This window comes from Aptenodytes patagonicus, chromosome 1 (assembly GCF_965638725.1).
Source record: "Aptenodytes patagonicus chromosome 1, bAptPat1.pri.cur, whole genome shotgun sequence".
Lineage (NCBI taxonomy): Eukaryota > Metazoa > Chordata > Aves > Sphenisciformes > Spheniscidae > Aptenodytes > Aptenodytes patagonicus.
In genome coordinates this window covers 95,821,215-95,836,612 of record NC_134949.1, presented here as the reverse complement: position 1 = coordinate 95,836,612, position 15,398 = coordinate 95,821,215, and the positions used below count along the sequence as shown (strand labels likewise).

Genomic DNA, 15,398 nt, shown 5'->3' with positions numbered 1-15,398 from the left:
ATTTGAGAGATGGGGTTTAGTGATAAACACGGGAGCTGTTTGCTGCCAGACCTGCTAGGCTGCCTCGGTGGCAGTGAGGCTTGCCTGTGCTTTGATGGAGATGGTAAACAGCAAGTTGGAGCCAGGCACATATGGCTTTTCTATTTTAGCTCTTTTCAGTGCTTTCTTTTCATCAGGTGTGATGTACAACCAGCACGTTAATCTCACGAATACAAGAGTTTTGCAAATTCTGCTGGGATACAGCTGGGCCTGTTGAGTTAACCTGGATGGAAAACAGGAGGAGGAGGCTGATGGTCTGAAATCCAGGCAAAGCTGGTGCAGCCACGGCATTCAGCTCTCAAGGGATGTGAGGGCAGGCTGCTACATGAAAGGATGTATGTGAGAGGTTTTATCTGAGGAACTCAGGCATAGCTGGCCATGTCCCTTTCTATCCAGGTCTACTGTAATGAAGTCTTCAAATTAAGGCTATAAAAGGAAAGCCATCTGCATGGAAGTTTTGGCTGAGAGAAGAACTTCATGAAAATCCAATCTGGATTGGGGAGGACAGGACCTATGCATAGGAACAACATTTTTCAGTCAGATTTATTCATTTATAATATATGTTACCAGGCAAGAAGCAATTTACAAGTATCAGCAAGGGTTCGATTGCTTTCTTATATATCCCCCAAAGCCCTGCTTAAAAAGAAAAACAATCCTTTAATGGAGATAAGTGTTACAAAGTCTTAAGGATGCCCTAAGCTTTTAAAAGGTTGAACATTCAAAATTAAGGCTATAAAGTAAAATAATAAGATCTTTGTTAATTACAGGAAATCACAGGAAGAATACCCAGCAGACTTTGACTTTTGCTCATGACTTCATTAGTCTTCACTCTTCTCTAACTGTACTATACAAAGCAGGCTTTCTCTATACTAGGCCTGGGGAAATTACTCTCAAAGAGGGCAGTGTTCTTCTCTGCAGGGAAGACTTACATGTCGAAGAAGGGGGGACATGCTGGGGGGTGTAGGGGTGTGTATGTGTGTATGAGCATGTGGAGGTGTATTTCCTCTGCATATGCGAGCAGGATAAACCCCCCATAATCCAAGAGAAAGCAGTCAATGACCTGCTACGCCACCTGGATGCTCACAAGTCTATGGGGCCAGAGGGGATCCACCCGAGAGTGCTGAGGGAGCTGGCGGAGGAGCTCGCCAAGCCGCTCTCCATCATTTATCAGCAGTCCTGGTCAACTGGGGAGGTCCTGGACGACTGGAGGCTTGCCAATGTGATGCCCATCTACAAGAAGGGCCGGAAGGAGGATCCGGGGAACTACAGGCCTGTCAGCCTGACCTCGGTGCCAGGGAAGATTATGGAGCAGTTCGTCTTGAGGGCGCTCACAAGGCATGAGCGGGACAACCAGGGGATCAGGCCCAGCCAGCACGGGTTCATGAGAGTCAGGTCCTGCTTGACCAACCTGATCTCCTTCTATGACCAGGGGACCTGCCTAGTGGATGAGGGAAAGGCTGTGGATGTGGTCTACCTGGACTTCAGTAAAGCCTTTGACACTGTCTCCCACAGCACTCTCCTAGAGAAGTTGGCGGCTCACGGCTTAGACAGGTGTACTCTGTGCTGGGTCAAAAACTGGCTGGACGGCTGGGCCCAAAAGAGTTGTGGTGAATGGAGTTCAATCCAGTTGGCGGCCGGTCACGAGCGGTGTTCCCCAGGGCTCAGTTTTGGGGCTGGTCTTGTTCAATATCTTTATCAATGATCTGGACGAAGGGATCGAGTGCTCCCTCACTAAGTCTGCAGGCAACACCAAGTTGGGCGGGAGTGTTGATCTGCTCGAGGGTAGGAAGGCTCTGCAGAGGGACCTGGACAGGCTGGATCGATGGGCCGAGGCCAATTGTATGAGGTTCAACAAGGCCAAGTGCTGGGTCCTGCACTTCGGCCACAACAACCCCATGCAACGCTACAGGCTTGGGGAAAGAGTGGCTGGAAAGCTGCCTGGAGGAAAAGGACCTGGGGGTGCTGGTTGACAGCCAGCTGAACATGAGCCGGCAGTGTGCCCAGGTGGCCAAGAAGGCCAATGGCATCCTGGCCTGTATCAGAAACAGTGTGGCCAGCAGGAGTAGGGAAGTGATCGTGCCCCTCTACTCGGCTCTGGTGAGGCCGCACCTCGAATACTGTGTTCAGTTTTGGGCCCCTCACTACAAGAAGGACGTCGAGGTGCTGGAGCATGACCAGAGAAGGGCAACGAAGCTGGTGAAGGGTCTGGAGAACAAGCCTTATGAGGAGCGGCTGAGGGAACTGGGACTGTTTAGCCTGGAGAAAAGGAGGCTCAGGGGAGACCTCATCGCTCTCTACAATTACCTGAAAGGAGGTTGTAGCGAGGTGGGTGTCGGTCTCTTCTCCCAAGTAACTAGCAATAGGACGAGAGGAAATGGCCTCAAGTTGCGCCAGGGGAGGTTTATATTGGACATGAGGAAAAATTTCTTTACTGAAAGAGTGGTTAAACATTGGAACAGGCTGCCCAGGGAAGTGGTTGAGTCACCATCCCTGGCAGTATTTAAAAGACGTGTAGATGAGGCGCTTGGGGACATGGTTTAGTGGGCATGGTGGTGTTGGGTCGACGGTTGGACTCGATGATCTTAGAGGTCTTTTCCAACCTTAATGATTCTATGATTCTATGCCAGAGAAACAAGAGTCATATTGCCAGTGACAGTGAGGAAAAGCAGAGAGAAGTGAGACATCAGGAAGGTGTAGAAAAGAACTTGGGGACCTCTCTTCTATTACTCCGGTAAATTTGGTGTTGAGAGAATGTGAAAGAAAAAAGATACCTGTTTCCAAGCCAAATCTAAGTGAAGGTCAGGGCCAGGAAGCAGGTGGCAGTTTATGTGTACTTTTTCCTTCCCAAACCTACCAATAGGCCCGTTTTCAATTAAAAGAGAAACATAAGGCTTTCGATGACTTTGCACAGCTCTGTAATAAATACATGCTCTCCTCTTAAACAAACACATCCACCATTGTCTTGCTGCAATGCTAAATCTGCCTGAAATCCTCTTATAGTCGTTCATTGCTAACTTGGATCTTGCTCCAGCCACACTCTTCTTATGACAAGGGTCACATTCCTAATGGAGGAAGTACAGACAGGAAGGTAGTAACATGGTGTCAATGATGCAGTTGAATTTTACTTTTATTTTATAGGTCAGGGTTTATTCTAGCTAACAGGCCTCTTCTAGTCAAAACAAAACAAGAATGCTCCCTCTGCTCTTCAGGTAGAGTGTTAAAATTCATTATCCCAATGCATTCTAGCTGCCTGTGCATAAATATCCTTTCTCAGTACTTGCTTGTGATGGAAACTGTTTGTTGTGTTTTGCAGGTACAACTTCTGAACCTTCATCTTCTTTCGGCTCTCTCCTTGGCTCTGATTTCTCTCCCATTCTCTTTTGAGACTTGTTTTTTCCCAAATGCAATCTCTCTCTTTCTCTTCTCTCCTTCATGCCTTCAGATTGCTAAAAGGCAGGAGAAAAATAGCAGGGAATTAAAAGTGACTCCCACATGAACAACAAAATCTCAGTATTTTATTTCACTAGTAATGTATAATAAAATATTCCAGTCACCTACCTCAGCAAGACCAGCTTTAACATGATGGGCTCAAATTCAAGGCCCCAGCCATCCATCCTAAAACTCAGCAAGAGGTCACAGGCTTTTAATTATACCCTATGTGTGGCAGGAGGGTCACCTGTTTGGAGGGCTTGAGGGGGAGAGGAGAAAGGAGGGGAGAAGGCAGAGACTCAGATTTCAGCCCAGACTCCATGTTTCTGTCCTTTCACATGATCCATCTTTTTGTGCCTGAAGGCTGTTCAGTGCTAGCTGCAAAGACCTCACTGAAAACAAGTGCTGAATATCATGAAGTGTCCTCAAAGCCACTTTTATAAGAGAAAAGCAATATGCAGGGAAGGAGATGAAATGGGATTACCTTTCCCACACTTTTTTTTTTCTTTTAACTTGTGTAGTCATGTAAAGAGTGGTTTGAATTACACCCACAGAGCTCTGAATGCAAAAAAAACCACTCCATTTGGAGCTACAAGTTTAAGCCCACTCCCAAATTTCCTTTCAGATCTGTAACACCTATCGCTCAGTTCTTCAAGGTTCTGAAGTCCTTCACATCTCCCAAACTTCAATGGTGACTGAGGGAATGACAACAATTTGGTCTACTTGAAAGGTAGATTAAAATACCACCCGGCACACCTCGCTGCGGATTACAGAAGGGTACCAGAATCAATGTTTTTAACTGGAACTGAAGCCGTATTTAGTGCATTATGCTCACTATACCTATTGTACAATTATTACACACTCAGAGACTTCCTAGCTGTAGGCACTTTTGAGAAATGATAAATGATAAACCAGATAACCACTGGTGAGGGTTGGCAAATGAGGTAATGTGAAGTTCCAAATGAAATAAATTCTGAGTAGTTCCTAAAGGGGAAAAAGAAGATTAGAGAATGCACTTAAAATCTTAACAATTGCATAACAGAGTTGTCATCACCATAATTCTGCATATTCTTAGAAGACTGGGCATGCAAGGACTATAATTGTGGGACTGATCATGTAATGATGCTGATTATTGAAAAGAGATTTTTTTCTGTCTTGCTGCTGCACAGAAGGTCTGCAAAGAGAGCTGAAAATTACTTCTCCATACAAAACTGTTAGTGCAACAAACTGAAAAAAAACCCATATTTCCCTCCATTGTTATTTGGTGCTCATGTCAAGTGTTATTCAAGCACAGCTTTTTCAATAGGGTGACTGAATTTGATAGTGTTCTTCTGATACTTAAAAGCAAGTTAGGGTTTATTACCCTTCCTTCCATTGTATGCTACACCAGATAGTATGTATCATAATAATAAAAATGTGTTAAAGTGTCATAGACAAAAGGTTGTTATTGGCTACCTCATCAGCACAAACCATGCAGAAAATGCTCATGCCTCAGGACAGAATGACGGGGAGAAGAGAAGGATGAAATGGGGGGAGAATCTCCTGCTGGCTGCATGCCCTTACAGTGAAAATATGTTCAGCCACATATAGCAACGGCTGCTGCTGCAGCTGTGTGGTGACATTGAAGAAAGCAGATGGATGGAGTCCCAAGGGGTAAAAGAGAAGCCTCTCAAACACCACGATGTCTGGCAATCTTATAGCTAACACTGTATATGGTTAAACCAGGTCAGCAGCAGTGAGAAAGAGAGCTGGGTCTTACAGCAAAAGTGAAGCAAACCTGGGTTTATATTGTCACGTTTTGTTGGCACAGCCATAGAAACCTCTGAAAACATTGCCAGAGCCAGTGTGGTGTCTCATTTTGAAAATACACATTTTTTAATAACTCTAGATGGTATCACTACATCAAGAATGCTCATACGAATGATACTGCCACTTGAACCTTGTTTGCGCTATGGTAAGGACCACATCATTTGTGGAATTCTAATTCAAGTTTATTTCTGCTCTTCCCCCAACAAAGCCACAGCAATTACACCAGGGATAAAGCTGGCCTGCTTGCTGGTTTGGGTTTTTTTTCTGAAGTGATCTTAAGGCTGCTATTGGTTGTTACCTACCAAAGAAACTGAGCGTTTGCTTTTGAGATGCAATTGCTTTTCAAAGGACTCTGCAAATTCCTGGATGGAGTTTGTTCTTGTCTCTGGGCATGAGCTGTCTGCTGAAGGTATTCTGCTTGCCTTCCTGTGGCAGTTGCATTTGACATCTTGGTCTTCTTGAAATTCCTTGGAGCCTTTGAGGTGCCCTGAAGATGAGCCTTTGGTAGAGGCATGAAGTCGTGTTGTATGGAGGGAGGAAAGCCTGGCCTGCAAAGTAAGAGGTCTTTGTTGAGTATTGGATATTAAATCAGAGCACCCAGGGCAGATTCTCTCTGCTACAGAGCGCTCTCCCAGCAACGGTGCACAATGAAAGACCTTGCCCAGACTTCTGTATCTTTCCTTTTATGTGCAGGAGAATCACACTGCCAAGAGCTTGCTTTCCAGAGGAAGCAGCAGAATTTGCTTTTATTCCTGTTTTTGAGTATATAAGCTTTGGCACCCAAATAAGCATTCTAAATGTAAAGTGTGCTGGGTTTTCCTAGCGCCCACTGACACTAAAAGAAACTGGGACCCTTCATAACCTCAAAAACTCAGGCCTCACATCTGATGGCAGGTTCTAGGCAGGACTTTCATAAAGCAAAGACCCAGCCTTTTGTAGCCAGATGAGCCAGATATGGGGTTTGACCCACAGGTGCTCCAGGTCTTATCAGATGTTTGAGTTTATCTGAGTGTGACAGGGACCATTTCTAGCTCAGCTGTGTCGAATTTGCAGTATGGCCTACATGCAGACAAGATACTCTATTGTCCAGGTCTGAATTTTCTGCTTTGTCCTGAACTGATGAGGGAGCACTTCCAGGGCATTGAGGGACACATCCCTACCACAGAAATGGTAGGAAACAGGCTTCCTACAGTTACATTTGTAGGGCTAAAGTGGGGAGGGAGCAGATAGTTGTTTAGTTTCCATGTGGTTCAATTTTCCCAGGCCTGATATGCAGATTAAAGCTCTTGATCTGCATCAGCTGTGTTTAATTGAATGTCTGCAAAGGAGATTAAACTGATACAGAACCACTGTGTCCTGCAGAGTCATGTATTGGTGGTTTCAGAAGTTGACAGACCTGTAGAAGAGATGGGTGAGAAGGCCATCATAGAGAGCCAGGCATGCCCCAAACCCTGCCAGCTGTTGATGCTTTTTCAGGGTGAGGGGCTGAACACTGGTAAGATGCAGGTGGTGAAAGTTGTAAGAGAGAGATGGGAAGTACAAAAAATGAGACCCCCCAGGTGTCAGGTTATGGCACTCCAGGCACCCAGCTCCTGCACACATGTTTGAATGCATATACGTTTTGTATAAGCCTGGTGCTACGCCTTCAGCTACTAAGTAACCCTAAGAAGCTCTGCTGGCTTCAAGGGAGCTGTGATTGTTTGTAACAACGGAAGGTCTATCCCACAGATCCTGAAATGCTTTCTAGGAAAATCCAGGAGAAAACCCTACACTCAGAGTAAGGTTTGTTGGGGTTTTTTTTGTTTTGTTTTGTTTTTTTAACAAACAGCAGTAAGAAAGGTAAACCAACTTGGTATAGTGGCCACATGAATCTACAGACCTTGGACTGCAAGGGACCTGAAACATGGCCTGTATACGTTTGCGTTTACTCTGGCCCAGATGCTATTATAAATGTATCAGCACAACAGGGACCTGTGCAGCCTTTCTCTGAGTAGTGAGACTGTGCATCCATATGGTTGTGACTACATCACTTTAGACAGGCTTGATGCGAATTGCTAAATCACCAGTAAATCTACACCTGACAGCGTTATGCATCTTCCAGCAAAATGCTGCAGATCTATATAGGCAGATTTGTCTCCCTCATTACTAGTTGCCACATGCAGCTGTTGGTAGTAACTAAGAATATTATTTTCTTGGGGCTATATATCCTGCTATTTACTAATCTATACTTCCCATTTTCACAGGCATCTGCAACTCTTGGTTCTTTTACATAAGTCTTATACCTGACAGAAGCACCTAATACCAAAGGGTTTTCAGATCATATAGTACTGGTTCAGTTTCATTTCCAGACATAAGCTTACTTCAGTAACTAGTATTATGGACTGCCTCTGAAAGTAGTGGTAATGATTTCAGCCATCCTATTTTTACTTTGGTTTCAAACTAATCAATACAGCTATAATTTCTGTAAGGTCATATTGTATTGTTATTTTAAAAAGCATCAAAGCAATCACATTGTGCTTGAGGGACAGGACTACACATGCCATGTCAAGCTCAACAAGCTAAATGTCTTCTATGTCATTTTAATGGCATCAACATACATTGTTTCCTGGAAATAAAAATTATCTCACACTAAAAATCACTGGTGTTTGTTCTTAGAGGGTTTGGGCAAAAAAAACCCCAGGAGGACAGCTGAAATGGAGGATGGTATTCTATCAATCCTGTTTTGCAATATTTTTAAGTGGTTTATTTTACTAAGATGTTGCTTTTAATTTCCCCTCACAGATGGAATTATAGTTAAGCCCTTAACAAAAAGACTGCAGTTCACAAACTGACACGGCACCAATGGTCCAGAAAAGGGACAGGCCTTCCTCTGAAATATGTATCTGCCTCAGCAGACTAAGGGTAAAGCTACACTTACATATTTATGTCATCATATTACTGTGACTGTGCCTCCTCTCACAGTGCCTTTTCATGATACTTACCACCATAACTAGAAGGACAGCACACTCACGCACGTTAGCATGTTGCTGTCTTATGAACACAACCCTACAGAGGACAGGAGCCTTAACACAATTGTTCAAGCATGAACATTTTGTGGCTTATAATTAGCACAGGTCTTTTATTTAAGATTGACTCTGTGGAGAACTGAAAGAGTCATAAAATGAAGCTCAGCAATGAAGCAGATCTGGCATTGACTTCAGATAAAATCCATGTGGCTTTCTTCCTGTCTCTGAGATTTAATACATGCATTTAATACATGCATTTGGTGCCAAATCGATTGCTTGGTAACATTGTAAGTAAGAACGGCTGAAGACTGCTTTAATTTATGCTTCCCCTCCTGAAGTCTCAGCACCTTCTGGCAACAGAGATTGCCCCTGTATCTGCACACTCTGGTGTCCCACCCACTGCTGCTGTCGTCCCTTGCCAAAGGTCCCTGAGCACAGCCCCAGTATATGCTCCTGTCCTTGCCCCAGCAGCTGCCTTTTGCCTACAACTGGTGCCTCTTTAGCAAACTCCCCTTGGTCTCTGGCTCCTAGGGTCTGACCTTGAGCAGTTCTTAAACTGGAGAAGTGGGGAGGAGGTGAAACAAGGGAAAAGGCATGGGAAGGAAGAATGATAAATGCTCCCCTGTATCAAAATGGGGAATTTTTGCCAGTGCTGGGAAAGCCAGAAGCACCGAGCATGTTCTCAGGGGTTGTTTCTCACTCCCTTTAGTACTCCCTTTTTCTGCTTGAGCCTTTGTGTAAAGGCCAGTCATGCTTAGCGTATCTACACAACAACTAATCTTTTGCTAATTGCCCATCTAAAACACACAGAAAGTACACAAACAAAAATACTTCAGGAAATTGATCTCAATATAATACGCCTATTCTTTTTCTCAATTTCTGTTGGAGACAAGATAATTGCTTCCATCTTTCGGGCTTGATCTCAGGGCTTGCACAGCTGTCGGTAAGAAAATTAATCTTCAGTGTGTTGGCACGAGTGTTCATTGTTTGCTGAAGTTTACACAATGACCCCAGTACTTTAGGGATATTTTGGAACATCTGACATTCAGATGTTAATGCTTCCTTTCCCACAGAGAAGGGAAAGCTTCCCTTTCCTTCCGAGAAGCGTACAGCCAAGCATATATTCCTTAAAAATGTTTTAGCCTAGGCTCCAACTGATCTGTAGTAACAATATTGTGGTAGATGTTCAGTCTGACTTTAAATTAAATGTTAGTAACTTCAACAGCAGTCAGTTGTTCTGCTCCCACTCTCAGCTGTTTCTTATCAGATTTTCTCCTGTTGAGCAGCAATGTCTACTTGAAGGTGGATACATTTACAGGGTTGTAAAACTCTTACCAGTGCTCCTTTGCCTCCTATCTTTTCCCCACAACAAAACGTCTGGGAGGTAAGAAACTGTCCTGAACCAAAATGATGGAGGATAACTAGAATGTGTCAAGGAAAGTCGTAGCTGGAGGCTTCAAAAAGGGTATCACAGTTAATGTATCTAAAGTTTGCCAGGGGAACAAGTTAACTAAAGGAGAAGAACACAGATGACTTAGTTCTCCCCAGGCAGTTTTCACATTCAGTGTTGGCCCACAGCAACATATACAACTCTGATGCTTTTCAGGGGAGTGGAGTTGCAAGTTTTAGCCTGACTTGCCAGTGACCCAGTGAAGGATGCATACAATTTTGTGCTCCCCTCTGCAAAATGGGAATGACAATAGCAAAAGCATTTTGCGAAGCTCATCTCAGTAATGTTTGTGAGGTATACTAAGATATTGGGACAAAAAAAAAAAGAAGAAAATTGCTGTTAGTTTGGGAGTTGTTCTACAAAGCTTTATCCATATTTGGGGGGGCTTTACCATGATAGGATGCCACAGGAGTTTACCATTGTGTTTGAGGTGACAGCAGCGGCTCGAATGTCTTTCTACAGCACAAGAAAAACTACAAAGACCAACATACCAATTTGGAGCTGAAAGCGATTTCCAGCATTATGCAAAACCACCTTTTGTGCTATACTGCTAGCATTTTGCTATGCAATACCAAAATGCTCCTGGTGCAGATGCAGTTCATGTGGGCAGGACTGCACTATTGCTGATGCACCGTATACCAGCCCTGGATACGAGACAAAGTGTGCTGGCAGTGCTGTTTTGGCAGTACCGTTGTATCTGCACAAGGAACTTTTGCCAACAGCTGTGTCAGCCAGAACCTGCTGACTTGATTTTCACCAGGACAGAGGTGTTATCTCTTTTTACAATGCTGACACAGAAGAAAGGGTACACTGTGATCTGCTGTGGAGGTATTAACTTATAGAAGAGACGCAGTCTGATCTCAGTTATTAATCCTCCTGATTAATAGCACTGTTCTGATAAAATGAAGACAATATTTAACCAACACTGATAAGTGTATTGAATCTTACAGTAGTTATCATTTATAATAACTGTGTAAAAAACACACGCAGGTGCAATAGCAAGTTGTTGCTCTCAACAAGGAGGTGCTCTTTCTGAAGGTATTTCTAAGGAATTATTAGTGCCTATTTGTTTAACTTCTAGATTTGGTTTAAGACAACATGTTTCAGTGCTCTTCACTACCAACTAGTCAGAGATTTCCAAATAAAAAGTTTCATCTCAAAATTTATCCCTGAATCATAAAATCCCCAAACAAATCTTCCCTTCTCATTCCTCCAGTCGATTTCTGGCACTAAGAAATAAAGCAGTTGAAATTTATCTCTCTTGTATAATACTACTGGAGCAAGACAAATTTATGTGGAGCATTAATGTAAAGGTCAGACATAATTAAGTGTACAGGATAACTTTAGCTCATTGAACATGTCAAAAGTCACAGTCTTTCTGTCAGCTAACTTAATCCAAGTTCTAGGTGTTGATTCAGGGATGCAACTATAGCAAAGTATTTGAATAGATATTGGCTAAGTATTTAAATAGCTTTTGAACAAACTGAATATAAGAACATGCTTCAAATGAAATGTATGTGTACACACACAAATACACACACAAATATACACAAAGATGGTTCAGCAGCTTGCTGAATAGACAGTGATTTAAAGTACACCCTTACACTTCAGTCTGTATTGGGGCCTAAAGAAATCACAGGCCTAGATCTCTGAAGGACAAAATTAAAATACAGTAAAATTAATTTAAAAAAAACATTAATAAACATTCTGTTTTCAGGCATTCTGATGGAATCCATCAGCACAGCTCTAGCTCAGAGCCTGTCTTGCAATCTGTGCCAGGGTGAAATATAACTGTAAATAACAAATGTGGCTGATCAGTTTAAAACTAATGAATGAAGGTTACCTCTCCAACCCATCCATGAATTCAAAGAGGGGAGAGGTGGTTTTTTGTCTGTTTTGTTTTTCTTAGCCAAATTTTTTGAAAATGAAAAATCCCACAGCTTAAAACATGGCAGCTCCAGTGGAGGAGAACTTGCAAGGTGAAAATACAGCATGGCAGAAAAAAAGTCTGGAAAAGATTAGCTGTTTCTCCCCAATAGAATAGCATTTGCTTTGTTGCAGCTATAATGATCTAAGGATATAAGTGAAAAATGCTTTGTAAGGAAACATATCATCTTTGGTAAGCCAAGTGATGTAGTTGGAAAAAAAGAGACAGGTTTGGACAGCCTAAACATTTTTTTAGGCCTGAAATAAAAGCAACAGCCTTCAAGTAAAGAGCAGACTGGGAACAGCTGCTTTCAGTTTAACTTCATTTTGATAATTGGTTAGACAGTTGTGAGCTGCATTAAAAAACTGCCTCTGCGTGTGAACCCTGCTCTTTTCCCAACTATTTTGTTGGTTTAAGAATAAAGAACGTGTTTCTCCCTTAAAATCTTACTTCACAGCATCCCTATTTTCAGAATCAGATGTTTTAAACAAGGAGGGACCGCATCCTCTAGCTTAAATTAGAAGTTACACCTGCAAACAGCTACATCCCAGGGAGTAAAGTGTACAACTTCCTGCAGATGGTATGGTTGCAGAATTAGGTCCAAATCCTGTGAATACATACAGGCTTATGTAGTTTTACACATGAGAACAGACTCATTGAAGCCAGTGTTTGTGTGCCAGTTTCCAAAATGTTTTGATCTCTGCCAGGTCATCCTCAGCAGACTGAACAACATTGTAATACATAGATAGGCAGTTATTACACCCTTCTCCTTACATTTCTGGTCCTATTGTCACTTACCTTGGAGTTTGCCAGTTTTCTTGTATGCCAGAGGCACCCGAGGCCTGACTGTGGCAGGCAGCTAAGTTCAAAAAGCAACTAGCTGCTGCCAGTAGGAGCTGAACTTACTCAGCAAGGTGCACCATACTCATCCTCACAGATCTCTAGGGCGATGCCCCTGGAGATGGCACTTATATTTGTACATAAACCACGCACGCACACACACACACACACACACAGAAAACTGCACACAGCTCTTACCGGAAGGGAGGCTCTCCTTTCACTAAAGGGTCGTGTCTGACGTTTCTTGTGGCCTCTACCCTCTTTCTCATTCTCATCGATCAAGTTGTGGCCCCAGAAGCTGCTCATCCATTTTGCAAAGGAAATATCATCATCCTCTTCATATTCCATGTACAGATGCTCCAAACTTGGGGGGGTCTCCCAACCAGTCAAGGAAAAGCAAGGTCAAATGTCACCACCAAGCCAATAGCCTCACACTGTTCTGCCAACAAGAGGAAGAGGAGACGCACTTTCAACTACTCTTTCTGCTCTCTGTCCCCCAAAACCTGTCCCAATGCAGCCCTAGGCACTGTCTAAACATAAAGTCAATCCTTTCTCATCTCTTTTCAACACAGTTTCTTTTAACCTTTCCATTACAGCGATGTCCAATATGACACTGCCGCAGGGGGCTGGTGGGAAGGGAAATGTGTTGGCTACTCCCTGTGTGTTGCTGTTGAGTGCACCAGCTGTCAATACCAATGGAGAATTGCCCACAGTTAGATGCCTGGGAGGTGTGTACATGAACCCAAAGTAGGCTCGTGATTTTGAGAAGCAGAATTGACATATTGACGGTGGTCAGAAGCTGGCGCAGCTGTTTGCAGAGGCCTAACTGGCTCTGTGGGAGGGAGGACAAATGGCCCGCTCTTCCCACACTGCCCTCCTTCCTGACTTCTGTTGTCTCTGCTCTTCCTTCGGTATTCAGGAAACGTGGTCTGTCTAGGTAGGAGCAAGCCCCCCCTGAAGAAACTGCTTGTTCATTTTTGGGTTATGACAGCCAGTGTGAACTTGCATCAGCTGCTTTTCACCAGTCATTTCATCTGCCATATCAGGGTTATGGGACACCCTGCCTCACCTGAAGGCACACGGAGTAAAAGTGGGTCCGATTCCTCCTCACCAGCCCTGGGTGTAGGCCATATAGGCCCTGTCTATACCACAAAACAGAACGGGGCTGGGGACTGTTTTCTGGCCCTGAGACCAAGTGACTAGACTGGTCACATCTACCCTACATGGCGCTTGTGCTGTGGGTCTCCTCAAAGCTGTATGTAATGCACTGTGGCTGTAATACTTTGTTGTAATTTTTGTGTCTTTTTTACATCGAAATATCTGATATAACAGAAAAACTCTGTTGTGGCCCATAAAACTGTTGCTTGCGTAGTATGAAACTGGAAGGTGTGTTACATGCCTTGGGACATGGCAGAAGGACATGGAGGAGTGCTTTGAGGCTGTAGAGCCTGTTGGGATAGTGTTGGAACAGGAAGAAGAAACCCAAATCTAACTTCCTATTGGAAGCAGTCCTTGGTGTGTGCTAGGTAACTAGAGGTTCTCCTGGCGCCTAGGTATTGCTGTGGAGATGCTAGCTGGCCTTGGCCAGAACCATGCCAAAAGCTTGCTGGCAATTTAGCGTTATGGAGAATCAGCTGACCAGCATTAAACCTTGCTCCTTGTCCTCAGTCTGTTTAGCAATACAGATGTAGTAACAAAACTCCAGTTTCATTCATGTGGATGTAGGTGTGAGGTTTAAGTACAATACTCTGATGTAGGACTCTTCATTCTGAATAATAGGGGTGAAGGGACCAATTGGTCGTGGATGCCTATGTGCCGGAGTTTTACCTTGTCCAGGACAGACAAGACTGTGATTAGCACAAGGACCCGGAGTACCTCAGTGTGCAGACGGCATATCCTCAGATGTTGTGTATCAGAGCTTGGAGATGTAACCAAACCTGCAGCAGGCTGCTTTCTTGGCAGAAGCACAGATGGACAGGAGTGAGAGAAATACCTGCAAAACAGTACAGTAAAAAGACACCTGAAGCAATAAAAAGGATGTGTAGGCTGATTCTCCAGGTGGGGAAGAACACTCCTGGCCATATTCTGGCAGCCTAAATTTGAATGACATCCTTGAGGCTACCAGTCTGTACAGGCAAGGTACAACTGAAGCCCTGTGCTAGCTCATAGGAAGCATCACGTGGGTGGAATTTAGGCTGTCCCAGTAGGAAGCTATCGGCCTGTTGATATGTATTTTCTATTGTATGGGTCAAGTTTCTTCTTTTCTGACATGTGAGACAGAACTGCAGCCTATCGTGTGGAGTACGAAATGCTTCTGCCATGCAGAGACAGGTGACAGGGAAAAGTGGGAGAGAGGCTGTCCCACAGCTTTGGCAAAATATGCTTACATAAATAGTAATAATCCATAAATTCAGGGAGACACAGCTGAAGCTGTTTACTACCAGGCACCAAGACATATTGACTCATAGTCCAGCACGGCAAATTTTAGTTGGGCTCCTGAGGTATTTGCTTTGCAATCTTACTGTTGTTTTTGTTTTCAGTCATTTTTTTCTTCAGTGCAATATGTGTCTTCACACATATTCCTTCCATTTCCCTCCCGCCTACAATGAAATTTCTAGGTATGAGTTGACTAGTGTTATGTGAGTATAAAAAAGTATCAAAGACGACTCCTCTTCATCCTCAGCCGAGTGCTCCAGGGAAGGAATTGGAGACAGAAACATAAGCTTCCTCTGCCTACAGGCAAGGATGCTAAGTAGGCATAGACACACACATATATATAATGCATATGTATAGACAACATATATAAAATTCCAGTATTGCATGTTAAATTATTTTTATGACCGATTCAATTAATAACGGGAAAAAAAGAAAAATGGCATTTATAACAAGAATAATTTTG

At 43.5% G+C, this 15,398-nt stretch overlaps 1 protein-coding gene across 1 annotated transcript; it reads right to left on the bottom strand.

Annotated features, from left to right (window-relative positions):
• Nucleotides 1-3,257: 3,257 nt before the first annotated feature.
• LNP1 (leukemia NUP98 fusion partner 1) lies at nt 3,258-12,885 on the bottom strand. Its single transcript, XM_076328836.1, has 3 exons — nt 12,698-12,885; nt 5,580-5,825; nt 3,258-3,485 (listed from the first exon to the last, which is right to left on the bottom strand). The coding sequence occupies exons 1-3, from the start codon at nt 12,845-12,847 to the stop codon at nt 3,282-3,284; spliced, it is 600 nt and encodes a 199-aa protein (XP_076184951.1). The 5' UTR covers nt 12,848-12,885; the 3' UTR covers nt 3,258-3,281.
• Nucleotides 12,886-15,398: the final 2,513 nt, after the last annotated feature.